Genomic DNA, 27,549 nt, shown 5'->3' on the forward strand with positions numbered 1-27,549 from the left:
CTTTGCTTCTTCTCTTGATACACATGACGTGTTTTTATGCACGCGGTGAGTGCATAGCTTTAACCATCACACTGCCATTTCAGGGTGGTGTGGACTCGCTTCCGGCTATATTTCGATTAAGATTTACACCACGTGTCTCTCTTGGTAAGAGCATGACTTTATATTGCTTACTGTTATTACTATCTGCCATTTGTGATTCTTCACAATACACGGTTGTTGCGATGATTATGATGTTGCGATGATTCTGATTGCACGTTTTTTCTACAGAGAGATCTCATTGTACTTTCACCTAGAATTTCTACCCGCTATAGGGGTAAGCAGATAATGGTTGGTTCTTTCTGTGTTGTTGCTTCGATTTTATTGTGCACGTATGTTAGTAAGGACGTTTTTAATTTTTTATTTCACATCTCCCATGAGCACATCTCTTCTCTGGTGGCGTTGCATTTAGAATTTCCATAGTGTAAACCCTGAGTATTTTTAAACCATTAACATAATGATGTTAACATTACCTATGGTTCCGTTTTTTGATATTGATATTGTTATGTGTTGTAGATCCGGACTGAACTCTGCGAAGTACTTTCTCCATTGTTTTTACTACTATGATTTCATGTTATAAATTCATCCCCTGAAGAAGAGTTCAAGGTAAACCCGAAATGCATTGGGAACTGCTGATTTTCATTTAAAACATTAGACTATATTCAACAGATTATGATGTTTTGTGTTCTCAGATTGTTAAAACCCTTGGTTTAGATACAGCATCAGACTTTGGTTGATACTATATTTTCATCAGTAAGCTTGATTTCTAATGAATGTAACTTTGATTTCTCATGAATGAAAACTTTGAAACACGAATATTGAATTGTTTTTCTTTAGAATATTTTTTGAATATAACAGTTTAAAATTGTAAAGGCTTATTCAGCCTACAGCTGTGCTACATGCAGTCTAAGGTTGTCCTTGAACTTCATTCGTTTTGTTCATACCTTTGAGGGATGTGGGCTTCTTCCCTCATCACATGTAGGCGTGCTAAAATTCCGTCACAAAACATACTTTTTCACATTAATCTTGATTACATTTACACATACTTAAGGTGTGCAGACCCTCCCTCTATTAATTTTTAGTACCCTTTCAAGCCCAACCTTGGATCAGCACCCACTGACAACATGTCCTGGCAAGATATATCCAATCTCACAACCAACCAAGCCGAGACGAAAGAATACTCAAAAGAAGATGCTGAAACTATTTATGGTCTAGTAAAAGAAGTAAGAGAATTTAGTTCATCATCCGGAACCACAACACAGCAACTCAAACAGTTGGAGTACATGATGCGTAAAGAAGTGAATCAACGCTTACATGCTACCACACTTATCGAATATCACAAGGTAAAAAGGATTCCCCGAGGCTTAAGGATTGCGTTACGTCCGATGCTCTTCAAATTCGATAAAACTTTCATGGCGCGGTGGTACGCGATCCTCAATAAATGCTCGTTAGATCCGATTCTTTTAATCATTGAGGAGATATCGACAGTATTAAGGGAACTGACGTATGACATAAACAAACTTAAGGACCATATTGCACAACGGATGGAACAAGAAGACTGGAATAAAGTATTGGAGATCATTAACAAAAACCTCGAGACCCACGCTCGAGAAGTACATGAACGTAAAATCAGAAAATTCCGAAGGGACACCATCAATTATAAGTTGGACGAGGTATACTCATGGGCCGAGGCCTATGCACAGAAGAGGGTGTTTAGAAAACCTGGTGCTACCTAATCGGAGGAAAGCATAGTCACTGATCAAGACCTTTCATTACAAAGACCAAGTGTAAACATCATCACGCAACAATCCAGTGGAGTCACTGAAGAGACAGCTACTACATCATCCATTAAACCGCATTTTTTAGTGGAAGGCCCTTGCTCCAAAACTCCACCAGACAAAAGCATTGTAGCTTCAAACGACAGACCCGGAGGGGAAAAACCAAAGAAACCAACAGAAACCGGCAGACCCCAGAGGAATTTAAAGAAATGAAATCTCTAGTGATGAACATTTCTAAGAGGATATTAAGTATTGAGGAGGAACAGATTCTTAACAAGGGAATTTCGTTTGTTCCAATGTGCATATCAAACACCCTAGAAACTGAAGTTGCTTTTTTTAAGTTTATGCGGAAGCTACGTCTCAGATGGTTCTTTTCTATTAACACCACACCGGATGTACAAACTGAGTCGCCACAGAGATTTGAGCCTAAAAGCAAATTGTTATCACCTATCTCTCACAAAACACTAGATACTTTTGAAACTTTGGTTAAAAAAGATTTGGAATGTATAAGGTATGTCCCGGCACAACACTCAAATTTGTCTAAGAAAGAACAACGTATTCTTAACAAACTTCAACAGGATCAATCCATCACATTCCAACCAGCGGACAAGGGAGGTGCCCTGGCAATTCTTGATACTGAATTCTACAATAAAATTGTTCATGACCATGTACATAATGAAGACACTTATATCCTGATGGAACAGGATCCCACCAAAGAATTTCAAGTCACGTTAGGTGAGATATTTCAAAAAGGAGTGGAGGAGGGTGTGATCAATGAGAACACCAGGACATTTTTGATGAATCCTACTCCGAAGGTTCCTGAAATATACATGCTACCGAAAATACCAAAAACAAATCATTGCTGCCATTTCGTTTTGTCCCATCGTGGCAGGATGTGGATCGATTCACGAATCATTAGGTTACTTTCTGGATTTCCATCTTCAACCGCTGGTACAGTCATGGGTAACTTATGTCAAAGATTCCACAGACTGTCTACTCAAGCTGGAGTCAGTTAAATACCTGTTTCACGAGGACATTCTTCTTTGCATGATTGATGTGGTAGCTTTATATACCTCGATAGCCCACAATAAAGGATTGGAGGCAGTTGAATGGAGGCTCTTACAATCTGACATAGCCATAGAAAAAATATCTTCTTTTCTGGAGTTGCTGCACTTTGCGCTGTACCACAGCTATTTCACCTGGCAAAGTAACTTTTATGTGCAAAGAACTGGAACATCAATGGGTTTTCCTGGAGCCCCCTCGTATGTAAACACATTTATGGCGCACTTTGAAGACCGATTCATACTGAGCAACCCATTGTGGCAAGAACATGCAGCACTATTCATACGATATATTGATGACATACTTATGATTTGGAGGGGATCCAGAATGTTGCTAGAAGAAAGCATCTCAGAACTCAACAACTGTAATCCTAAGATACAATTCACACATACAATAGACACAGACAAAATTCATTTTCTTGACATTGAGATAAAAAAAACTACTTCCGGTTTAGAAACAGCGGTGTATAAGAAACCGACGGACGTAAATAATGCTCTGCATTTCTCCAGTGCACACCCACACTCCCTCAAAAAACATCTTTCAATTTCCCAACTTATGAGAATAAAAAGAATCACTTCAGACGAGGCCACATGTCATGAACTGATAAACCAGCAAATAATTAAATACAAAGAGAGAGGTCATCCTGATGCTACGTTAATGGAAGCGGAGCGCATTGTTTCCCAGAAACCACGTGAAGATCTTTTGAAACAGACAAGTAAAACATCTATGAAGCGTGAAGTGTTTGTTCTGAAACACTCTGCACAAGCACCAAAGATCAAGTCCATAATACGGAATCACTGGGAATTAATTGAAAATGAACCCGAATTCAAATACATTTTCCATGGTTCTCCTCTGTTTGCACATACTAGATCGCATAACCTATGAGAACTTTTAAAACCTTCAAAAAGAGATCAAAAAGTCACCCATAGAGGCATGAAATGTTTTTATAACTGTGGTAATGTTATAACAGGAAATAAGTTTACACATCCACACACCGGTCAACCGATTAATCTTAATCATACAGCAGACTGCACAACAGAGGGGGTGATCTACGCAATCAAGTGCCCCTGCAGGCTTGTATACGTATGGAGGACCAGTCGAAAGATAAAAACACACATTGTGGAACATAAAATTGGAATTCGCAATAAAAACTTGATTTCATCTTTGGCGACACACTAGGTAGAAGCTTCACATACTATACCACAACTACGTTACACTATCCTTGAACGCATTAACATTACTCCAGGTCTGGAAATTAATACTGCACTGGCACGTAGGGAAAAATACTGGATAAAACACCTTGGAACCATAACCCCAGGTGGTCTCAATGACCATTACAAATTATTATGTTTTTTGTGAACTGGGGCATTGAGTATATGATTCTCATATTAGACTAAGGGATTGCACTAGCTCTCTCTCCTTTCTCTTTTTATTTTTATTATTTTTTTGCAGGTTAACATTCGTTTTGCACAATTCCCACTTTACTTTTTTAATGTTACCTTGATACCATTCATGACTAAATCTCCTGTATTCTTTAGGTGCCATATTAATATGGACTAACAGGATTCTGGATTCTGTTTCTATTTAGTGTCGTGCTGATAACGTTTTTGTCTGACTTTTTGAGACTTTAGAACAGGGGTCTTCAAACTATGGGGCACGACCCCCAGGGGGGCCGTGGAGCGATGCAAAGGGGGTCGCGCATTCCCACTGACACTTCTGCTCAGGCCCAAGGGCTTCAGCCCCCTCTTCCCCCGCCTTGTGTCTCAACCCAGGCTGCTGCAGTGTAACTCGAGCTGCTGGGGCCTCAGCTGGGCAATGTCTGGAGTCTTATCTCCAGCACACCCATCAGAGTTTTTCACAGGTCTTTAAAGGCTATTTACATATTTACATTCCTTTGTAAACTGGTTACAGAGGCGTAGTGTTTTTTCCTGATTCCAGTACCCCCTGGGTCCTACTCTGCCTATTCCTTACATTTGTGTTTCACATTTACTGCTGTAGTGTGAGAATGCATTTCATGAAAAGGAATATAAAGTAGGGTTGCCAAAAGTAAAATGCCTGTGTGTGTTGTTTAAAGAGCCTGCAGAGACCTCCTCTTGACACTAAATAGATTTATAAATAAAAAAGTATGTATTCATTCATTATGTGACTTTTCTGTCTTTGTTCTCTTTAATTATCAGTCATGGACATTCAGGCCACCCTAGAACACAATTAAAAGTGTTTTCTATTTATATTTGCTGTTCGAAGTATGCACATATAAGTGATTAAAATACAGCTTTAGGTGTCTGCTTATTTTTGTTCCAACTGGGCCATCAAAATAATCTGCTGGCAACCCTATCCATAGGACTAGAAGTTTGTTGCAGCATCAGCACATTATTTATTTCCTCCACCCTCGATCCCCGATTAAAGCCATAATAGCAATAGTTTAACTTAGATCTTAAACCCTATGCCACCGTCAATAACATGCTGAGTTACTTCAAGTGTCTGGGAATTCACCCTGCATTCAGACAACTCACTCCTCATTCTCGCCATTCACTTTCACGCTCACCCTGCACTCATAGCGATCACAATGCACTCACACTGATCACCATGCACTCACACCATTCACCTGCTCACCCTGCACTCTCAGTGATTACTCGGCACTCACAATGCACTTGCGCTGTTCATCCTATACCTCACCCTGCAGTCACACAAGCACACTACTCATTCTGCACTCAAGTGACACTTCACTCACCTGTCTCCCTCACTGCTGAATATATAACTCACTCAAACAAGCCCAACAGTAATCATACATTCATTCGTCTTATTCTAAGCTTGCACCCGCACCCAAATTCGTACGGCCGCCTTACTCACCCTGCAGTCACTCCTCTCACCCTACTCTCACACTCTTGCATCGCTCACCGTGCACTCACATGGGCACTCTTGTCACCCACACAGTGCAGAGGGTTAATGTGTCTGCTACAAAGAATATGTACCATGCAGATCACAGAAATGAGTGTGAGTAAACTATGAGTAGCGCTACAAAAAATTGAATGTTTGTCAGAAAGGTGCTATAGAGAGATGAGGTGCATTGTTGGTGAGTGGTAGTGAGGGAATTTATAGAGAAGGAGGAAAAGGGGGTGGGGCACCAAAAAATACTTTTGGACCATGTGCAACCAGTGTGGGGGCCAGCCCTGGCTGGGAGTGTTAGCCCCTTCCCCCTCCCCGCCCTCCTCATCCCCCCAAGACGTTCTGGCCTAGTGGCTTCCTTGCTTCTGCAGATTATTAATATTTACATTTGTAGTGTGCTACTGTTACCAAAAGATGTCCTGGGAATAACCATTTGCTGCCTGAAGGCAAATGAGAAACACACAGAAGGAAAAGGAGAACCAGCCAAATGGGGTAACCTAGAGAGCATAGAGAAAGGTTTTTATATCTTCCTAAAGGACAATAGATTCTTGGTGGAGTGAAGCAAAGGAGGGTGCAAGTCCCATAACTGCGCGGCCTGCGCCAAAACTGTAAAACAGCCAACTCATGCCTTCTTGAATTAGGGAACAATAAGCAGAGTGGCACAGCCTGAGAGGAGCATACAGGTCCGACCTGTATGCTTGGTGATGAGATGATGAGAGAGGACAGCAAGGGAGTGAGAGAATTTGATTGAAGAGGTGAGGAGGAGAAATGTAAATTGCAGAAGAGAAGTGTGGACACACAAGAAGTAAGTGTGAGCCAAAGGTGAGGGCTTCTGTTAGAACAAAGGGGAGATGTGAAAGATGAATGGGGGCACTGGAGAGGTGTAAGATACAAATAGACAAAAAGTTGAATGGAGAGATGAGGTGAATGAGAAGTGCTGAAGGGCACGGGAAGTGGCGGGCCAGAGAGGCCATGAGATAAATGTGAGAGACTGTTAGAGATAAGGGCAGTGAAAAGAAAGAATGGCAAGAGGTGATCAAAGGTGAAGTGAGAGGTTGAATGGGGAGAGTTCACAAGTTGTAAAAAGGGGTGAAAGAAAATGGCCTGCAAATTGAGAGAGGGATCCGGGGTTGGGAGAGGAGAGAGGGATGGAAGGGAGGGGGTGAGAGGAAAGCGGCAAGGGTAAATTGCTTAACTCAGCACAAGACGGCCAGGGTTTTAAGGGACCCCTGCTGCTCCCGGCCAGGGCCAGGTGAGCTTCTAATGTGGCAGCACGTATTCCTGCGGAGTGGAAGGCCCTTCACCAAGGTTGACTAGAAATCTTTCTGACGTTATTTGTTGTATTTTGGATATAAACAAGTACTGTTACTGTGTGTAATAAAGTAATTTCAAAATAATGAAGCAATGCTAATCCAAAATACGCTGCCTCACATAACAACATTTACATTTTCTTCACACACAATTTAGTCAAGCCTGTCGCTTAATTTGGTCCTCAACTGCCTCATAATTCCAGTAGCCCTGCCTACAGGTTTAGAAATTTTTGTCAGGGGGGGGGGGGTCCTTATACCTCAACATGTTGACAGGGTGTCTCGGAATCCAAAATTATTAAGACCTCCGCTTTAGTATCTTTTTTCCGGTGAGCTATTTTCGAAGAGTCTATCTTTCATTTTCATCATGTTGTTTACACAGAAATAAGCCCGTATTGGTCCGTTCAGCATCACGTGATGCACCGGTTTCATGTTTGTGTACTTCAGGATACGAGATACCGCAGCTCCGGTGAGTGCACTACTCCCCCTGTTTTATAGTGGTCTCCTTGACGGGTTTCTGGCGACGGTTTTGCTATATGCCTGTCTCTGTTTACCTTCGTAGAACCACTTTTCTCTGTACCGAGAATAACCCATGCGCACCTCAGAACGGGACTTCGCGTTCCTACGGGTAAGACTTGTGCTCCTTTGCTTCTTCTCTTGATACACATGACGTGTTTTTATGCACGCGGTGAGTGCATAGCTTTAACCATCACACTGCCATTTCAGGGTGGTGTGGACTAGCTTCCGGGTATATTTCGATTAAGATTTACAAGGTACACCACGTGTCTCTCTTGGTAAGAGCATGACTTTATATTGCTTACTGTTATTACTCTCTGCCATTTGTGATTCTTCACACTACACGGTTGTTGCGATGATTCTGATTGCACGTTTTTTCTACAGAGAGATCTCATTGTACTTTCACCTAGAATTTCTACCCGCTACAGGGATAAGCAGATAATGGTTGGATCTTTCTGTGTTGTTGCTACGATTTTATTGATTCAGAAAAGGGGGCTCCATCAGGATTCAAGCAAGCCGGGCCGAAGAGGCTGAAATGCCAGAAACCGGTCCCCGGTAGCTTGTCTCCTTTCTGGTGAAGAATTGGCTTGGTAGTTTGGTCTGCCCTGTTCCCATGATGCACTGGGCCAGGGACAGACTAATTTGCATATAGCCAGGTTCTGAGCTGGGATGGGGCAGTGAGATAAATAACGGTGATGGATCAAGCCCTGATCTTTGGACTGGGTAAGAGTGGTCTGCTTAATTCAGACACTCTGTTCATCACCACCCCCTTTTCTGTATCGTTTTTGGCCACTATAGGTGTGGCAGGGTATACTCAGACATGAGTCCCTTTCTCACTGCTCCATCAGGATTCAAGCAAGCCGGGCCGAAGAGGCTGAAATGCCAGAAACCGGTCCCCGGTAGCTTGTCTCCTTTCTGGTGAAGAATTGGCTTGGTAGTTTGGTCTGCCCTGTTCCCATGATGCACTGGGCCAGGGACAGACTAATTTGCATATAGACAGGTTCTGAGCTGGGATGGGGCAGTGAGATAAATAACGGTGATGGATCAAGCCCTGATCTTTGGACTGGGTAAGAGTGGTCTGCTTAATTCAGACACTCTGTTCATCACCACCCCCTTTTCTGTATCGTTTTTGGCCACTATAGGTGTGGCAGGGTATACTCAGACATGAGTCCCTTTCTCACTGCTCCATCAGGATTCAAGCAAGCCGGGCCGAAGAGGCTGAAATGCCAGAAACCGGTCCCCGGTAGCTTGTCTCCTTTCTGGTGAAGAATTGGCTTGGTAGTTTGGTCTGCCCTGTTCCCATGATGCACTGGGCCAGGGACAGACTAATTTGCATATAGCCAGGTTCTGAGCTGGGATGGGGCAGTGAGATAAATAACGGTGATGGATCAAGCCCTGATCTTTGGACTGGGTAAGAGTGGTCTGCTTAATTCAGACACTCTGTTCATCACCACCCCCTTTTCTGTATCGTTTTTGGCCACTATAGGTGTGGCAGGGTATACTCAGACATGAGTCCCTTTCTCACTGCTCCATCAGGATTCAAGCAAGCCGGGCCGAAGAGGCTGAAATGCCAGAAACCGGTCCCCGGTAGCTTGTCTCCTTTCTGGTGAAGAATTGGCTTGGTAGTTTGGTCTGCCCTGTTCCCATGATGCACTGGGCCAGGGACAGACTAATTTGCATATAGCCAGGTTCTGAGCTGGGATGGGGCAGTGAGATAAATAACGGTGATGGATCAAGCCCTGATCTTTGGACTGGGTAAGAGTGGTCTGCTTAATTCAGACACTCTGTTCATCACCACCCCCTTTTCTGTATCGTTTTTGGCCACTATAGGTGTGGCAGGGTATACTCAGACATGAGTCCCTTTCTCACTGCTCCATCAGGATTCAAGCAAGCCGGGCCGAAGAGGCTGAAATGCCAGAAACCGGTCCCCGGTAGCTTGTCTCCTTTCTGGTGAAGAATTGGCTTGGTAGTTTGGTCTGCCCTGTTCCCATGATGCACTGGGCCAGGGACAGACTAATTTGCATATAGCCAGGTTCTGAGCTGGGATGGGGCAGTGAGATAAATAACGGTGATGGATCAAGCCCTGATCTTTGGACTGGGTAAGAGTGGTCTGCTTAATTCAGACACTCTGTTCATCACCACCCCCTTTTCTGTATCGTTTTTGGCCACTATAGGTGTGGCAGGGTATACTCAGACATGAGTCCCTTTCTCACTGCTCCATCAGGATTCAAGCAAGCCGGGCCGAAGAGGCTGAAATGCCAGAAACCGGTCCCCGGTAGCTTGTCTCCTTTCTGGTGAAGAATTGGCTTGGTAGTTTGGTCTGCCCTGTTCCCGTGATGCACTGGGCCAGGGACAGACTAATTTGCATATAGCCAGGTTCTGAGCTGGGATGGGGCAGTGAGATAAATAACGGTGATGGATCACGCCCTGATCTTTGGACTGGGTAAGAGTGGTCTGCTTAATTCAGACACTCTGTTCATCACCACCCCCTTTTCTGTAACGATTTTATTGTGCACATATGTTAGTAAGCACGTTTTTCATTTTTCATTTCACATCTCCCATGAGCACATCTCTTCTCTGGTGGCGTTGCATCTAGAATTTCCATAGTGCAAACCCTGAGTATTTTTTAACCATTAACATAATGATGTTAAGATTACGTATGGTTCTGTTTTTTTATATTGATATTGTTCTGTGTTGTACATTCGGACTGAACTCTGTGAAGAACTTTCTCCATTGTTTTTACTACAATGGTTTCATGTTATAAATTCATCCCCTGAAGAAGGGTTCAAGGTGAATCCGAAATGCATTGGGAACTGCAGATTTTCATTTAAAACATTAGACTATATTCAACAGATTATGATGTTTTGTGTTCTCAGATTGTTAAAACCCGTGGTTTAGATACAGCATCAGACTTTGGTTGATATGATATTTTCATCAGTAAGCTTGATTTCTCATGAAGGTAACTTTGATTTCTCATGAATGAAAACTTTGAAACACGAATATTGAATTTGTTTTTTACTTTAGAATACTTTTTAATATAACAGTTTAAAATTGTAAAGGCTTATTCAGCCTACAGCTGTGCTACATGCAGTCTAAGGTTGTCCTTGGACTTCATTCGTTTTGTTCAACCTTTGAGGGACGTAGGCTTCTTCCTTCATCACATGTAGGCACGCTAAAATTCCGTTACGAAACATACTTTTACACATACTTAAGGTGTGCAGACCCTCCCTCTATTAATTTCTAGTAGCTGGGGCCATAACTTCCACGTGGGGACTGGAGTGGGTACTCTACCTCAAGTAAAGACAGTCTCAAAGGGATTATGGTCTTTGCCAGGTAAGTGGTGCTTGTGACTTGGTCTGCTATGTAATTGGAACATAAAAGTCTATCTATTCTGGTATATAATTGATGTACCGGGGAGAAGAAAGAGTATTCTTTGTTTAGTGGGTTTTTAAGCCTCCATGTGTCACATAGGGACCAGCCCTCTACCCAATTACGTAGTGCTTCTGCCTGCTTGCTGGCCATTGTGCCTCTCAGGGGGGGATGCGATCGGTCCAGAGTGATATCCATAACCGCATTACAGTCTACCCCCACTATCCATTGGTAAGCCTCCCATCCCGCCAGAATTGAGTTCAGCCCTATAAACAAATTGTGTTGGTCGAAATTTGGAGCATATATGTTCGCCATGATGACCGGTACTCCATACAATGTGCCACATAGGAAGATATATCTGCCCTGTGTGTCCACCCTTTTTTCCAGTATAACAAATCGTCACCCCCCTGGTCGAAGCCAAATAATTTGTGAAGACTACCTGTCCCTTCCATTTCTTACACATCTTTGCGGCTTCAACTTCAGGTGCGATTCCTGAAGAAAGACCACATGTGCCCCCCGACGCAGCAGGTGTGCATGTACCCTATGTCTTTTGTACACTCAGCCCAGCCCACGAACGTTCCATGCAACAAAAGTATACGTGGCTAGCTTGTGCATTATCAGTTAACTGTACCGGAATTGTTCTGGGTAAAGGACCGTGACTCCCTATGAGACATAGCAATTGCATTGAGCCAGAGCCCTCGAACCCCCAAACTAAACTTATTCACAGGTCTCGCCTATAAACGAATCCATGCCAAACCAAACAAAACACACATTGAACTGTTAGGTAACAAACTGTAGCAGTCGTAAAGTAGGGACCGGTAGCCATAGGCGTCATTTAAAAGGACTAACAATCAGGAGCTCCTCCGAGCCCGAGCAGATAATGTACAACATTTCATATGCCATTAAAATCTGTAAAGAACCAGGGCAAAAGGATATGTGTGTCCTGGGGTATTCGTGCCATCATCACACCCCTCCACGGCACTTCCTAGTATTGAAAAGATTATGACATGTCTCTAGTCCAAGTAAATCATCTGCTGTTTGAGGTGTCACAGTAGGGAAGAGTGTTAAACTGTTCTATGAATCTGAGCGTACTGTACTACGTTCTGAGGATTCCGAATCTCGGCGGGAGGATTTGTCTCTGAAAGTGTTCGCAGCCGCCAGGGCCATCTCTCTGTCTTTCTGGACCTGCTCCTGTGAGGGGCCGGAAATGTCGCTGCACCTGTGACTCCAGCTACCCGTTGCTGATGCCGGCCTCGTGCACCCCCAGGGCTGCATGGTGGTTTCTGGAGAGACTGACCAGATGGCTGCATGGGGTCCATGACTTCAATCCACTCCTCCACATCCTCCGGGCTTTCGAAGAAGTATGTCTTTTGATCATAGATTATCTTCAAACGTGCAGCGCATATTTGAGATTCATGGTGCGCAACTTCTTCTTTACCGCCTGATAAGAAGATCGGTGATGCTGTAAAATTAAAGTATAGTCAGGATTTAATTATACCTGACAGTTCTCAAATTGGATCTGCGGTTTCTCTCGTGCTTTCTGGAGCAGCACATCATGGTCCCTGTAATTGAGGATTCTTACTATCAAGGGTCTCGACATTGCACCCACCCTCGGTTTTCCTGTAGGGATGTGGTGTGCCCTCTCAAAGCAGAAGAAGTCCGAGAGGCCCTCGGGGGCCACATGTCTACGGAACCATTGTTCCTTGTAGGTTGCCGCCTCCGTCCCCTCGCTTCGTTCCGGGAAATCCCAATGATGCAGCATCCTCCACCCTGTCCATCCGTCCTGTGACTTGCTTTTGGAGTGCCTGGAGCTGTTTTGTGTCTTCTTTGTCTTATGGCACTAGATCATCTAGAATGGAGCTATGATCCTTCAGCGGGGTGGCTAATTTGTCAAGGTCCGCCTTAAGTAGGGTAAAACCAGTGGTGAGACTGCCTATTTGCTGCACTATGGCTTTCCTGGATTCCCGGAACTCACTAAGTATCAAGTCCAACTTGTCTTGGGCTCCCGTTTCACCCATGGGTGGAACTGTATTAGGTAATTGCATACTCGTATTGGGGTCCCTATCATCTAAGTCCTGAGGATTCGCAGCGGCTGCCTCCTGCGGTTTTCCCTGTGGGCGGCCCACCTCCCTCTGTCTTTCGCACCGGTCACCTCTCTAGTGCCTAGGAGCGTGCAATGTCCAATGTGTTCAGTATTAGGAGAAATGTCTCTTTGGCTCCAGTGTACAGTGTGTGCATTCCCTACTGCGCAATTGAAGCGAGCCGGTGATCAATTAGTGGGGAGACAAGGACTATCCAGCAGCCCTCAGATTCGATAGATTCAGTGTCTCAATTCTGGGCATTCACGTGACTACAGGAGTGTGGCGTGCTCCATGTGAGTCCACTGCAAATCCTTCTCTCTAAGTTGCACCGTTAGTGATGTGATGGAATCTTGAGGCCCCCCCAAAAGTTCAGGCCCTGGATCGTACAGCCAATAACTAAGTGCATAATACTTCCTGCAGAATGTGCATGAAATAGTTGTATTTCCCGCAGAGATCTGTGTGCAATGGAGCAAGTGTTCAGTCAGCACCGCTGCTGGCCGTTGGCGAGGCGCTGTCAATACTGAAGGTCCAGCTGCACCTCAGGGTCCCAGCCGCTGCAGAATTTCATTTAAGGTACCCCCAACTATGTCTTGAGGGGGATGGGGGAAGAACGTAGAACAATAAACATGCCCTCCAATGCCGGACCACTGTGTCCCACACAGCCGATCCCGCGCGTGAAGCCACGCGCCACCCCATCACAGAATATGGCTGGTGGGGGCAATCAGCACATGCTCCACTCCTCCGTCGCTCCAGCTCTCATCGTGTCTCAGGAGAGGGGAGGAAACAAGAAGATGCACACTCCCAGCGGGTGGGGCCGAAGAAATGGAACGAGTACTCCAGAGGCAGTCGGCTCAATCCCCAATTTATGGCCTTCGTGCAATAGTCAGGGCAGCCGAGGGTTCCAGCAAATCAAATCAGGCGGGCACCTAGGGATGGAGGGGGCCCCCAAAACAGGCCCCTGGTCGCTCACACAAAGGGGGGGCCCCACTCACCCATCGTCTCCGTGCAGCGCAGCCCGGATCAGGCCTACCTTCGGGCAGCTCCACCCTCCGACTATGCAGCTCCAGCCACACCCGGAATCACTCGGAGGCCGTGTCACCACCGCACCAGTCCCGAGCCCCCGGCTGCAGTTCTGGCCCCGCGCCTCACACACCTACTGGCTAAATGTCTGTTCCGGTCATGGATCAGGTGATCTGTACAAGCCGGGCGTGGCCACGGATCTCCGCTCTGGGAACACCTCGTCCGGCGGCGTCAGTCGGCCTCCTCCCGGCCAGCAGTCTCCTCACAGGCTACCGCCCACACTTCACGTCTTGAGGGTGCAGTTCTGGCACCAGGATGCTGCTTGCCGAGAGACAGCAATTATTCAAGGAAACTGCGCTCGGGCTCCGGAGCTCAAACAGCCATGAACTATATCCCATTGGAGGATTTTGACTTTCATTTCAGAGACTAAGTCAGAAGGTACAGACAATATGCTGCTGTTCTTGATTTACTCCCGTATGGACCTTATCCCCTTAACAATGTCGCTGAAAAATTTTATGCCCTTTCCGGCCTCCAAGTTAACCCTACCAAAACATGTGTTTTCCTCCTGAAGCTCAACAGTCCTCCCCGTGACCTTATCTTTGGCACTGACAGATTGCACTGAGCCCCACACTCCTTAAAACACCTAGGACTTAACAAATTCCATATCCCCTACATACCTCCTTGAGGGCAACATAGGGACTGTGATGCTTACCACCAGATCCCAAGTAATATTCTGGAACACCGTACCCCTCACAATAATGCCCTTTCCAAAATGGTAGTCCTACCACGTTTATTATACTGCTTTACTAATTTACTGGTGTGAATTCCAGCAAAAGTGTTACAAGATTTAACAATATTCTTCTTTAACGGATCTGGAACACGGGTCAGCACACATATCGCTAACCAAACTTCTCCTTCCTCCCGAATCCAGAGGCTTCGGAGCTCCAGATTTCCAGGCCTAATACTGCATGGCCAAACTGCAGTGGGCTGCTTATTGTCTGACTGGACTTCACTTGACTGAGGCAGGCCTTAAACGGACCAGATCAAAAAGGGTGCACTGCACACTTTGTTGTTCCCCCATGGTATCCACGTGAGACTCGTAGCTCCATTGCTGGAGGTAGCACACACTTGCCTCCATAACGCGTTATAATACACCAAAGGAATAACTGCTTATACCCCATCAATACTCTTACTGGGATTCCCATTGCAACACTCTGCACTTTCCGTGGGTGAACTCCTCAACTGGGGGGAATCTGGGCTGACCATTGTAGGGTACTTATTTGAGGATAGCCTCCTATTAGATTTTCCAGCCTATAGTGAGCGAAATAAGCTTCAGGCTGGGGAATTTCTCACCTATGGCTATATCCACATGGTGATGTTCCAGTTGTGACTAAACCCTCAAAGTGAACCCACAACACATACTGCACTACGCACAAGTTACTACTTGTGTAACGATATATCTGTAAGAGACATTAGTTAGTGATAGATTCCTTACCTTAGAATATCCCCAAGCGTCAGACTGGATCCGGAAAATTTTGCGTAGCTATACCCCTGCGCGCCGGCAGGCGTCGTCCGCGGCTCCACGTCCGTCGTCGGCGTCATTAGCGCCGGAATGACGTCGTCGGAGTACTTAGACGACGCCCATGCGCGCTGACGTCAGTTCTGATACACAGCTTTTGCGCGCCAGATACGCAGAGCCATGATAGAAGCTAGGGCCCTAAAAGGGGATGACCTTAACCCTAGATATCGGTTCGCAGAACGGGGAGGATGAGTGGGTCGGTAAGGAATCTATCACTAACTAATGTCTTTTACAGATATATCGTTACACAAGTAGTAACTTGTGCATCTGAAAGAGACACGTTAGTGATAGATTCCTTACCTTCGAATAGATACCCCAGCAATACCAACCCCGGTGGTGGGTCTGCGAACCAATAATCACACCAGAAAGTCCTAGAGGACGGAACGGCCAAAGAAGCCATCCCTCCGGACTTGGCTGTCCAGGCAGTAGTGTCGTGCAAACGTGTGCAGCGAGGCCCACGTAGCTGCCTGGCAAATGTCCTGCAAGGGCATTCCTCGGCCCAGGGCAGTGGTAGTCGCCGTGGCCCGAGTGGAATGAGCCCGCAATCCAACAGGGGGCTCCTTCTTAGCCAAGGAGTAACACGCCTGGATACACAAGATGATCCACCGAGAGATGGTCCGCTTGTGCACCGCCTTTCCCTTCTTAGCGCCCACCTAACCAACAAAGAGTTGGTCATCCACCCGGAACTGGCGTGTGCGATCCAGATAGTAAGAGAGCGCACGTTTTGGGTCCAGACGGTGGAGCCTCTCTTCCTCTTTCGAGAGATGTGGAGGCGGAAAGAAGGTGGGTAATGTAATGGACTGCCCGATGTGGAAGGCCGTGACAACCTTGGGCAGGAAAGAAGGTCTTGTCCGCAACACAACCTTGTCCGGATGAACAGAGAGGAAAGGAGGTGTGGAACAAAGAGCCTGGAGCTCACTCACTCTCCTGGCAGAGGTGATGGCAACCAGGAAAGCAGTCTTCAGAGTAAGAAGACGGAGCGGACAGTTATGGAGCGGCTCAAAGGGAGCACACATTAGGTAAGTAAGAACAAGGTTCAAGTCCCACTGGGGCATCACGAAAGGAACAGCAGGGAACATGTGTGTGATGCCCTTCAAAAACCTATTTACAATTGGGGACTTGAACAAGGAAGGCTGATCAGGTAGCCTTAAGAAGGCGGAAAGGGCAGAAAGGTACCCCTTGATAGTGCCCAGAGCAGAGCCCTGCTGGGCAAGAGAAAGAAGGAAGAGGAGAACCTCAGAAAAGGGTGCAGAGAGTGGATCCACAGCCTTTGCTGTGCACTATGCCACAAATCTGTTCCACCTGCAGGCGTATACCGACTTTGTGGAGGGACGCCTGGCTGCCAGAATGACATTACAGACTTCAGGAGGCAAGTCAAATGGCCTCAACTACCGCCGTTCAATCTCCAAGCTTGTAGGTGGAGACTGGACAGGTTCGGGTGGAGGACCGTCCCCTGCTGCTGCGACAGAAGGTCCTCCCACAATCAAAGTAATTTTACAAGGGAGATTACGAAGCCATTTTTACAAGAGAGATGCGCCCATGCAGATGATGATGAGAATGGCTTCTGATATCTTTGGCCACACTACTGTTTTTAGTAGAATCTCACAAGTGCTCAGGGTGTCTAACTATACAGCATGTGGTTCAAATAATTCCTGAACCACATAACATCTAGCGTAACGTAGGTCAAGAATATTCTAGTTTGAGCCCAGCTATCTGTGGAGTGTCTCTGGTACCTTGCATTTCACAAATGCTATGCAACAGCTTTGTTCATCTGCTTCACCAGTGGTTCCCAATCTATGCTCCGTTGACCGATGGCGTAATTAAAGCCTACCCGGGTGGTCCACAACTGCTTAGAAAATTAAATAAATAATATTAACAGATTAATAAATAGTTTATAAATGAATAAGAAAAATGTAAAACAGATTTTTTTTTTATTCTCTCTAAATGAAATTGTAGGCTAAAAAGTAAGTTAGTATCCTCTGATTGATTCGTTGAAGCAGGTAAAGTGTGTCCAATAGGATATAGCATGGATGACAAGTGGCCTTAATTGAACTTAGAAAATCTCCATCCTTCTCATTAAAATTAATATTTTGATATTCTTTTGTATGTTTGTGATTTAAATATAATATTTCATCATGTGTGTATTTGTTTTGGTGCACTGTTTTGCAGTTCCAATTATTGAAAATGCTTAGGCTGGGGTCCCGGGCTTCTAGTAAAGACTAAGGGGTATATTAGGAAGGTGGGCGGACTTTGTCCGCCCGCCATCGCCTCGGGAAATGGGACCACCCGCCATACTGGCGGGCGCATCCCGCATTTTTTGCATTGCGGCGGGCGGTGCTGTCAGCAGCACCCGCCGCAATACAAAAAAGGCATGTGCGCATTTGCATGCACAACGTGGCAGGCACCTCACGTGCCCGCCCACCCCCAACATCCTGGGGTACCGCAACGGGCCCCCAACTGAGGAAACTGCATGCCTTTCCATGGCCGCAACACCGCCAAGGAAAGGCTGCTTCCCGCTGCCATCATAATATGGATGGCGGTGTCTAGTAGACACCGCCACCACATCAGGCCCCTTTTCCGCCCGGTCACCGGTGTGACCGGCAGAAAACCGGTGGACGGTCTTTCCGTCCGCCGGGGTCTTTCCGTCCGCCATACTAATATGTTGGGGGGCAAATGGCATGCGGGCGAAGGAGAATGTCGACTGGTTCGCACCGCTATGCGGGCAGTGGTGATCCGCCCAACATTCTAATAGACCCCTAAGTGGGGGGCCCAGATTCTAATAATGATTCAGTGTGGGTCCCCGGATTCCAGTGATCAGTAAGTGGGGGTCCACAGAAGTCAAAATGTTAACCCCGGTGCTATACAATATGCTAAAAGTCTAGGCTTGACTATAGAAAATGATGTTCTATTGGGATGCTACAGCTTAAATGAACGCTAAAATATGTAGAACCACTCCCCCCTTTAAATTCTATCAAATGAACAGTTGAGATTCTTTAACTTAACAGACGAGGATTTTAGGAAAAACTATAACACATTAATTAATTTGGTTTATTACTTCAGAGTACAAATTATGTATTTTAATAAAAATTAAACCTACCACCCCCGAACCAAGAATTTATCAGGACACAAACTTGCTAATAATATGCAGTCACATAAGTTATTTTGCTAAAAACAGATTAGATACAGACTATTTTAAACTTCGGAAAAACGTGTAGAAATAATTGTATTGTGTCAGTGTTAACTTCCTGTAGTAATCATGCATACCTTTAGTAAACTGCAGTGAAATGGCACTGGATTTCATAGTGATTCCTCGGATTTGTTCATCTTCTCTGCTGTCCAGGTACCTCAACTTAAATTAAAGAATTAAAGAGAGATAATCAAATCTGATTTTCTAGAGGGAAGCAGCAGTTTACCACAGTAAATGACATAGACAAAATATGCTGAAATTATCGTCAGAAATGTAAAAAATAAATTAGAGATTTTTATGCCAGGGGAGAGAGGGTTGTGTGTGCCTCTTTGTGTGCCTATTTAACAGAAGGTGGTACAAACTAAGCCATGATCCAAAGGAATGCATGTCTACGCAGACTGCAGCGTAAGGTAAATTATTCTAGTACATTTTAATTTGGGCACCCAGGCAACAAGCAGCGTCAACAAGGATGTCATAAAAAATATACCCACCATAATTACTTTCAAAGAATCTCCATGAACATCACTGTTCATATAATAGACTAGCAAAAGACAAAGGTCCACCACTGGAGTTCTAAACAGGACAGTCTTTTTAGGCATGCTGTAATAGAGTATGCAGTTTAAGCACGCCCACTCTCTGCCATATTTGTCATTGGCTTGTGTCATTGTTCTTGGTAAATGCTGGCTTCCGATTCAGTATGAGGCTTGTTAGTACCTCCTTGGTACCACCGTGTCTCCATTTGTTACAGCCCATAAGGATTGGACCTTTTACTTCGCTCGTTACACGGGATGCTTTATTTAGCCTTTGCAGAAAAGGAACAAGGAAACCTTTATAGTCAGAAGGGACCAAGGGCGGTAGTAATTAATAAGAGACAGCTGATTTCCCAATACCCTGTCACGTCCTGCTCACTAATTGTTTATGAATTGTCTTGATTTCATTGTGTGTTAATAAAATTCAAAATCGTCCATTCAGACACTAATAGACCCAATCTTGATTGAAATATTGTGGCAATTTATATAGATTCACTGTGTAAGGGACCGCTGTCTCTTAACAATTATTTAGCCTTTGAGCATTATTTTATTTAATGAATAATGTGGGACAATAGTGACGATTGAATTTGCATCGCACCCACACAGCACTCGCGGGACAATGGCGGGCCCTACTTGTATATGGAGCGCGCAATGCGTTTTCATTTTAATAATGGCAGACGCCCCACACACTCGCGAGACTCCAGCATTGTCAATGGAGGAGCAGCACCTACCCTGTTGCTGCTCGAGGTGCTACTTGCCGCCAGCATCTGGACTGGACATTTTGGAGTGGGCCGATCTCGCCACACCGTCTTTGCCGGCTCCAGTCCTGTGAGTATGTAGACATCTTTGTGCACGGATCCCGGTCAGGGGTGCTCTGTTTAGAAGCTCCACATGTCATACTTTCACCAACAGGCTCTAACTTGGGACGTGCAGAGTAGTAGAGTAGTGTTTGAAGAATTATAGTAAGCTTGTTTTATGTGGAGCGCGACAAGCTTTTACTGTAGTGGTCGCGCACCTTTATTTGTTTGGGAACTTGCCCCTTTTTTATGCATTATTTATGTTGAAAGCGCAGCACGCTTTCACTAAATCGGCCACGCACCTTCTTTTGTTCCTGGAGAAGCAGCCAATGGTAGCTGCACGCCTTTTTTTAACAAAAACCCCACCATCTCCTCTCCCCCCTTCCCTGTACAATTGGAACCGAAGCAACTAGCAGTTGGAAGCAGTCACGTTCAGAGTCAGATTTCAACTCTATCACTAAGTTGAAATGCTTCTTGTACAAAGGGGTGTACAAAATGCTCTCGCTTTTGTACAGCTTTTTAGGTCTCGCCTGTGTTGCAGTGCCTGCGCTGCTCGCCATGGCGAGATCTATTGTCGTTGGTTTTCTGTCCGGTTTCTTTGGAAGTGGGGTTGGTGACCGCCCCGTCTCCCTTAGGCCCCGCCCACTTGCCTATGCGCGCTGCTTCTTTTCATGTTGTGTTCTTGCCCCACGCTCGAGCCCCCCTTCCTTGAGAGGCTTGCTGTCTCTTCCTCTGCTCGCCCGCTTTTACTTTCACAAAGGTAGTACGTCGCACTTTAACATTAGCGGCCGTGCACCTTGTTTCTGGAGTTGCTCTAAGGCATTTTAGCGCAGTCAGATGACTGCAGAAGGCTCAATTCTTATTGTTATTTGGCACAAATAGCGCAGCGCCACCGGGCATTTTTGTGGCAGCGCATTCGAGGGTGACGTTTCAAATAGTTGAGGTTTCCGAGACACGTGGTGGTTCCTACTGTCATCGGCGTAGTGCTCTACACAGCTGTGTAGGGTAAAATGAGAACCTCACTGTTAAAACGAAGTAGTTGCGCAGACATCACTTGTAGAAGGTATAAGTAGATTTATTCACGTAGTAATCCACAGGTATACAGTTATAAGAAGATCCTTAGTAATATCAGGTAATCTCTGGTAATGTCTAGAAATGCCCCACCAGGAGCAAGGTCCTCTCTGCTCAGCCCATCACAACAACTGATCCCCAGCTACATACAAACCAACCCTAACATTCCAGATGACCTCACCACAGGCTGAGCAGACAGGCAGAGAACTACAGTGGGGAGATAGCATTAGTAAATAGCACATTACAACACATCTCCCATTTTAATAATCAAAACATTCAAGAGAAACAGAAGAAGATAAATTATCGAAATAGAAGAAGATAAAATACACGAGTCTGGAATGGAAATACAAAAGCACAAGTCTGGAAAGAGAATATACAAGTCAGGAATAGAAGCAGAAAAAATACAGAAAATATAGAAGTCAGGAAAAGGAGAATGCATTAAAACAATATATAACTCAGGAAAAGAAGAATGTATAAAAACAATATATAACACATTCTTCTCCCACACAAGTTAGGATGAGAAGAATGTAATAAAACAATATATAACACATCCTTCCCTTTTAATAACGATCATTAATACAAAAATGCATCAAGATGGTAAACACACTTTTGACGGAGTGAAGAAGAGGACGCACCACCAAAACATTGTAATACATCCATACATTCTTCTCCTAGAAAATGATCAAAATAAACAATTAGCAAAAAACCAAAACCGCACCAATTTCCTAAGGTGCTGTACAAATCTCAAAAACCAAGGGTAAAATTCAATAGCTAAACTGATTGGGGATGTTACACACAGCAGAAGTAACCCCCAACGTGTGTACCCGTCACACACAGTCTAAGTAAATGTGTATAAAACACAAGACAAAACTTGAAAAAGTAGGGTAACCATTAACCCAAAACTCTCATGAATCATATGAGTACTAATAAACACATAAATTCCAAAAACTAAGGGTAATTCTTAACAGATAAGAAAAGTGCGTACCCGTCACACACAGTCTATGTAACGTATTACTTAACATCAGACAACTAAAAACTTAGGGTATCCCTTAACCCCACGTGTGTAATCGTCACAACACTTACAGTCTATATAGTATGTGTTCAAAACCTACGAATATTTCAGGTATCCTTGAATCCTAGACAAAACTGGCCAAAATTTGAAATTCAGAAAATTAAATACAAACACGTAGACAAAACACTCTTACAAAATACACTGGAATTCAGTATGTTTAAACCCAAACATAATGGCTAAAACCTGAAATGTCTAGAGAACAAAATGAGTACAGTCTTGAACACAGTCAATAGGGAACACACCTTAAATAAACTGCACAGGGCCCTCTTGATCCCAAACATAACACACTATAAATGTACATCACCCTGTAGGTGCATAATAACACGGCACTTGCTAATCATTCGCCACTCACACTCCACCATCGACCACTCCCTGAAGACACGAGACAACACTAAAAATGACCAGCAATAATAATGTTAAAGAAAGTCTCATGCTCCGGTGAGCGGTATCTCACCCGAGGCTATCATCCATTTTAAAAGGAAAAAAAACTGTTGTCCAAATGTCACCTGTCTCAGTCCATGTAGCAGTAGCCATGTTAAAGTGTTCTTCCTTTGAACTCGTAACAACCTCCATTCTGCCCGATACAAAAACTGTACTTCTGTCAGCCGCAGCTTCCCCATTGTTCACGTAATGACGTCTTGAAAGTGATGGTCTCGCTTAAGCTCCTCCGTAAACTGATAACATGGCATGATGGCATCACGCACTCTGCGTTGCACCGGGAGGCTCTGGGCACGCCTCTGCTGCCAAACGTGCAAGTGCAGAACAATCCAAGAAGTGGTATCACGTCACAAAGGACTGAACCGTGAAGGTAGGTTTTCCACGTTTGCCGCGCGCTTCCTCTTTTAAAAATAACTAAAAATTGTTGACAGTTAGGCATCTCTCGTTTGGCATTTTCCGTACACTTATTTTTGCGCATTAGAAAAGGTATCTATTAAGATGTCAATTAAACATTTACTGTAATCTATTTGAATGTTTGTTTCACTGCATACTTGCATAGTCACGAGAGATAACAGTGGCAGATAACGTTCTCCCAGCAGCTCGAAAATGATTTCACCTTACAATGTTGAATGCCAAACAAGGAAATTCCGAAGGTATAACAGTCTCACAATCACAACTGACACGCAGGTTTTTAATCGAGGTAATATTCCAAATAAACCTTTCCTTTCCTGAACGGCTGCACACCTTTGTAACGACGATCTCTGCCAACTTTGTTACAACATTAATGTAAGGTATGACGATCACTTCTAACTTTGCCATAACATTAATGAAAAACACATCAACACTCTGGCTTTGCAGGCCGTCCTGATTATATAGGATACTGGTGGGACTTTCCAGGGTGGATGTCTTGTCTTCATTTAAATTTCATTCTTTCTTTAAAGCAAATCTTTAAAACGCAAGCCAAATCTGTCCCAAATCTGTAATTATATAGTCTAGTACTAGGAAGAAACTGACACCTAGCATTGAGGGCGACCGTTGACAGGGTCACTGGTGGGGCATTATGGGTGCCAAGTTTCATCCATTCCATAAATTGCAAAACACTTACTTGAAGTTTTAAAGTCTTTAAATTTCCAAGCAGTACCAGTTTTACTTTTAATCCTTTTTAAAAGCGCTTCTTCTTCTACTCCATTTTCAAAAGTCAAATCCTTCCAAGGTAGCTCACATGGGTTCTTTTTAAAACGTCGCCAGTGTTAAAACGAAGTAATTGCGCAGACATCACTTGTAGAAGGTATAAGTAGATTTATTCACGTAGTAATCCACAGGTATACAGTTATAAGAAGATCCTTAGTAATATCAGGTAATCTCTGGTAATGTCTAGAAATGCCCCACCAGGAGCAAGGTCCTCTCTGCTCAGCCCATCACACCAACTGATCCCCAGCTACATACAAACCAACCCTAACATTCCAGATGACCTCACCACAGGCTGAGCAGACAGGCAGAGAACTACAGTGGGGAGATAGCATTAGTAAATAGCACATTACAACACTCACCCCCTGCAGAATGTGGCCAGGGGACACCGAGTCTCACATAACTGACAGATATTCATTGATCTTGGGCTGAAAGCCCCCCACCCCTCCACTGGAGGGTCCCCACCCTTCCGCTGCTGCAGAGGCTTGTGGTAGGCCCTGGCTGTGCAGTGCGCGCCTGTGTGCACACGCTGTCTAGTGATGCTCTGTGACATGATTTTCGTACAGAGAGTGATGCGTGGTGCAGTTCTGTGGGTGAACCCAGTATTTAGTGAATAAGTGCAGTACTAAGTTATGTAGCGCTACTCTATTTGAAGTGGTCTGCAGCGCTGTGCTGTGGTATTTCTAACTATAAGGGGAGAGTAGTGTAAATACGGTCGGAGACTGTTGTTTTATTTCGTGAGTGTGCCAGTACAGTTGTGTGTGTGTATGGGACTGTGTGGGGTGTTAGTAAGGGGTCGGGGAGAAGAGCGATGATTGGATAGGTGTACTAGTGTTGCAAGTGCTGTTTGTTAGTTAAGTCAAGGGGAAAAGCCATATATATCTAATGTGTCATCACTGAGATACGAACGAAGCCTTCTGTGTGGGTGTAGATACATCAATCCCGGGCAGGTTCGAATCGCAGTAGTGGTGGCTCTGCCTTTCATCCTCCCGAAATGAATAAAAAGTAACCTAGATTATTCACAACCCTTTGATAACAAACAACGTACCGCCAGGACATCTATGTGTTGTATTTCACCAACTAATTGTAACCCGGATGGTGAAGGGCTACGTCACCTTCACATGACGCCTGAGCTCTGACGAAAAGAGCTAACCTGCTTGTGAACTGGAGCGAGGCATGGTGGCGTCAGATTCTGCAGCCTGCTGTGCGACATCTTGTTTGTGAGTAATGCCTCCACCAACCCTCTGTAAGACGTGCTTCCCCACTGGTTTAGGTTTTTTTTGTGGGGGGAGTGCACAAGGGATGTTTCTTGTGGCTCAAAGCATGCAGCCAGGGGCAGTCCACGGCCCGATTGCGGTGACCTGGCAAAGGCCGGCGCGCTGCTCTAACTGCTGGAGTTGCAGCATTTTGTTGGTGAGGAATGAGGTGCATTGGTAGAGCCCTGTTCAGACTCCAGTGCTGGAACAGCTGTATGCTGCAGATCAGGAATGATTTGGTTTGGCAGAGCTGCGCGTGGGTCCCTGCGGAAGAACAGTAGATTTGCAGATGATTTTATTTTTGGAAAGTTTTATATAAAGGTGAACAAGGATGCGCCGGAGATATTTCTCCTTGTGGTTGAGTTACCTGCTCCTCTCTACACACTGCCATCCCCCGATGTGATGGCGCTTCAGTGACCCTGAGAACATCACCCTGCAGGTTGTGGGTATACTCTGCCCTGCATGTTTTCCATCTGGGCATTCTGAGCACATATGCTGTGCCAGGCTTATACTTGTGCCCAGTGTTGCACATAAATAATGTGCTACTTTCTGCTTGCTGCCCTGCGTATACTGTGGGTTAGTTAACAATTTGGTGTGAACCCTGAACTCGGTGCTGTGCGGGCAGCCTACACTAGGTCTCCACTTCGTGCCGTGGATTCACACGGTTGCCCAGCTCTGTACTCACCACAGAGAACATATATTCAGAGATTCACAAGCACTCCGCGCCGCCCTACATTTGAGCGCTGCTTCGGTCCCAGTTCCTTTTTCAATCTTCTCTCATACTTCCCCCCCACCTTCACAGTTTTGCTCTGACTTCCGCCACTCATTCTCTCACCCTCATCTCTCTGGTTCTCCACCTGCACCATTCATTCTTCCACCCACTCCAGCTTCACCAGTTCACTTTCTCACCACTAACTTTACCCCTATCCTCCTTACCTCGCTCTCCCCTATCGTTCCTTCTCATGCACATTCCTCAGTGACTTACTACGCGCACAGACCACATGGACAACAAATCGCCCATAAAAAAATATAAACAGTTATCCTCCACTGCTCGCTCTCACTTTCACTCTGGCCAGTACCCCTATTTCCCAGTTTCCCTCTGCTCCACTTTTACTCCCTGGTTCTCTCCCACCTCGCCTGCATATTTTCCACATTCCCTCATTCTCACACCTGGGCCTCTGCCTTCTACTTCTACATATTTCTTAACTGTTTCTCTGTCTCCCAGTTCCATTGTCCTCTCTTCCTCCTCGTCCTCCATCGGTCACCCTCCCATGTCCACGTCCGACAAGGTCTCTCCATCATCTCCCACCTTTCTCTTACCTTTGCCTCTCCAACTCCCTCCCCCTCTAGCTCCACCAGCCTCCTTACAGATTCCACCTTCCTTCTATTTTTTTGCCCCCACCTTCTGCAATCGGCAACATTTCTATTTCTCACCACTCCACCATCATACTTCCCTTTCCCCCCTCATCTCTAGCACTTATTCCCTCACCACTACGTGCTCCATCCCCCTTCTCTTCCCTTTACAATCAGCATAATTTCACTCAATGCTACACACTTCCAAACCACACAATTCAACACTTCACATTTCCATTCCACACCACATAATTCAACTGCAAACCACATCATTCAACTCAACAACACAATTACACAACACACCACGTAGATTCAATCCATACCACAGAATTCCACATCATGCCACAAAAACCAACAGTACACCACATAATTAAAGTCCTCTACATACCACTCCCGAACACAAAATGCCATTCCAAATAATTACACTCCATAATGCACAATGCCACTCCACATAATTCCAGTGCACTCAATACCACATCTTTACTATCCACAAAAAACCACTGCACACTATATCACACAATTCCACTACACTGATCCCCTCCATACCACACAATTCTACCTCATAGAATTCCACAACTAACAATAACATTTCAACCCACACAATTCCACTTCACACCACCTACATCCACTACATTCCAAACCAAAGCACATGGGTAAAAAATATTATCCTTTACAACGTCAATAGCTCTAACTCTCACAAATGCAAGACCAATTGCATTGCCAATGCATGTTTTAACAGTATTCGGTCTTGCCCCTTTTGTTTCTAGCAGCTTGCTTTGTCCGGTTTCTTGCTGCAGTTCAGTGCAACTAACTGATAACAGCACGTTATAATCATCACATGCATAGCGTTGACAGATTGTTTTGGGAATTCAAACTTTTATCAGGCCAAAACCAGTGTTCTGCACATTTAACTTCTACGTTAAGATACTTTACAGAGACAGTTACTGTTCTTACAAAAAACTCTAAGACTAAAAGGCATTTGCTGCTAATTATTAAAAGCAAACACACTTTTTGAGATCAATG

The 27,549-nt window shown here is 44.9% G+C and overlaps 1 protein-coding gene across 6 annotated transcripts in view; it reads right to left on the reverse strand.

Moving 5' to 3' along the window:
- EFL1 (elongation factor like GTPase 1) overlaps window positions 1-27,549 on the reverse strand; it is a 1,213,944-nt gene that overhangs the window by 1,130,413 nt on the left and 55,982 nt on the right. For 5 of the 6 annotated variants that reach the window (XM_078684725.1, XM_078684721.1, XM_078684722.1 and 2 more), the window contains exon 4: window positions 18,899-18,983. In XM_078684725.1, the coding sequence (XP_078540851.1) occupies window positions 18,899-18,983 (85 nt within the window). Of the gene's footprint in view, window positions 1-18,898; window positions 18,984-22,797; window positions 23,003-27,549 lie in introns of those variants that run through there. The other variant, XM_078684726.1, reaches the window with a different exon arrangement.

This window comes from Lissotriton helveticus, chromosome 3_2, assembly GCF_964261635.1.
Source record: "Lissotriton helveticus chromosome 3_2, aLisHel1.1, whole genome shotgun sequence".
NCBI lineage: Eukaryota > Metazoa > Chordata > Amphibia > Caudata > Salamandridae > Lissotriton > Lissotriton helveticus.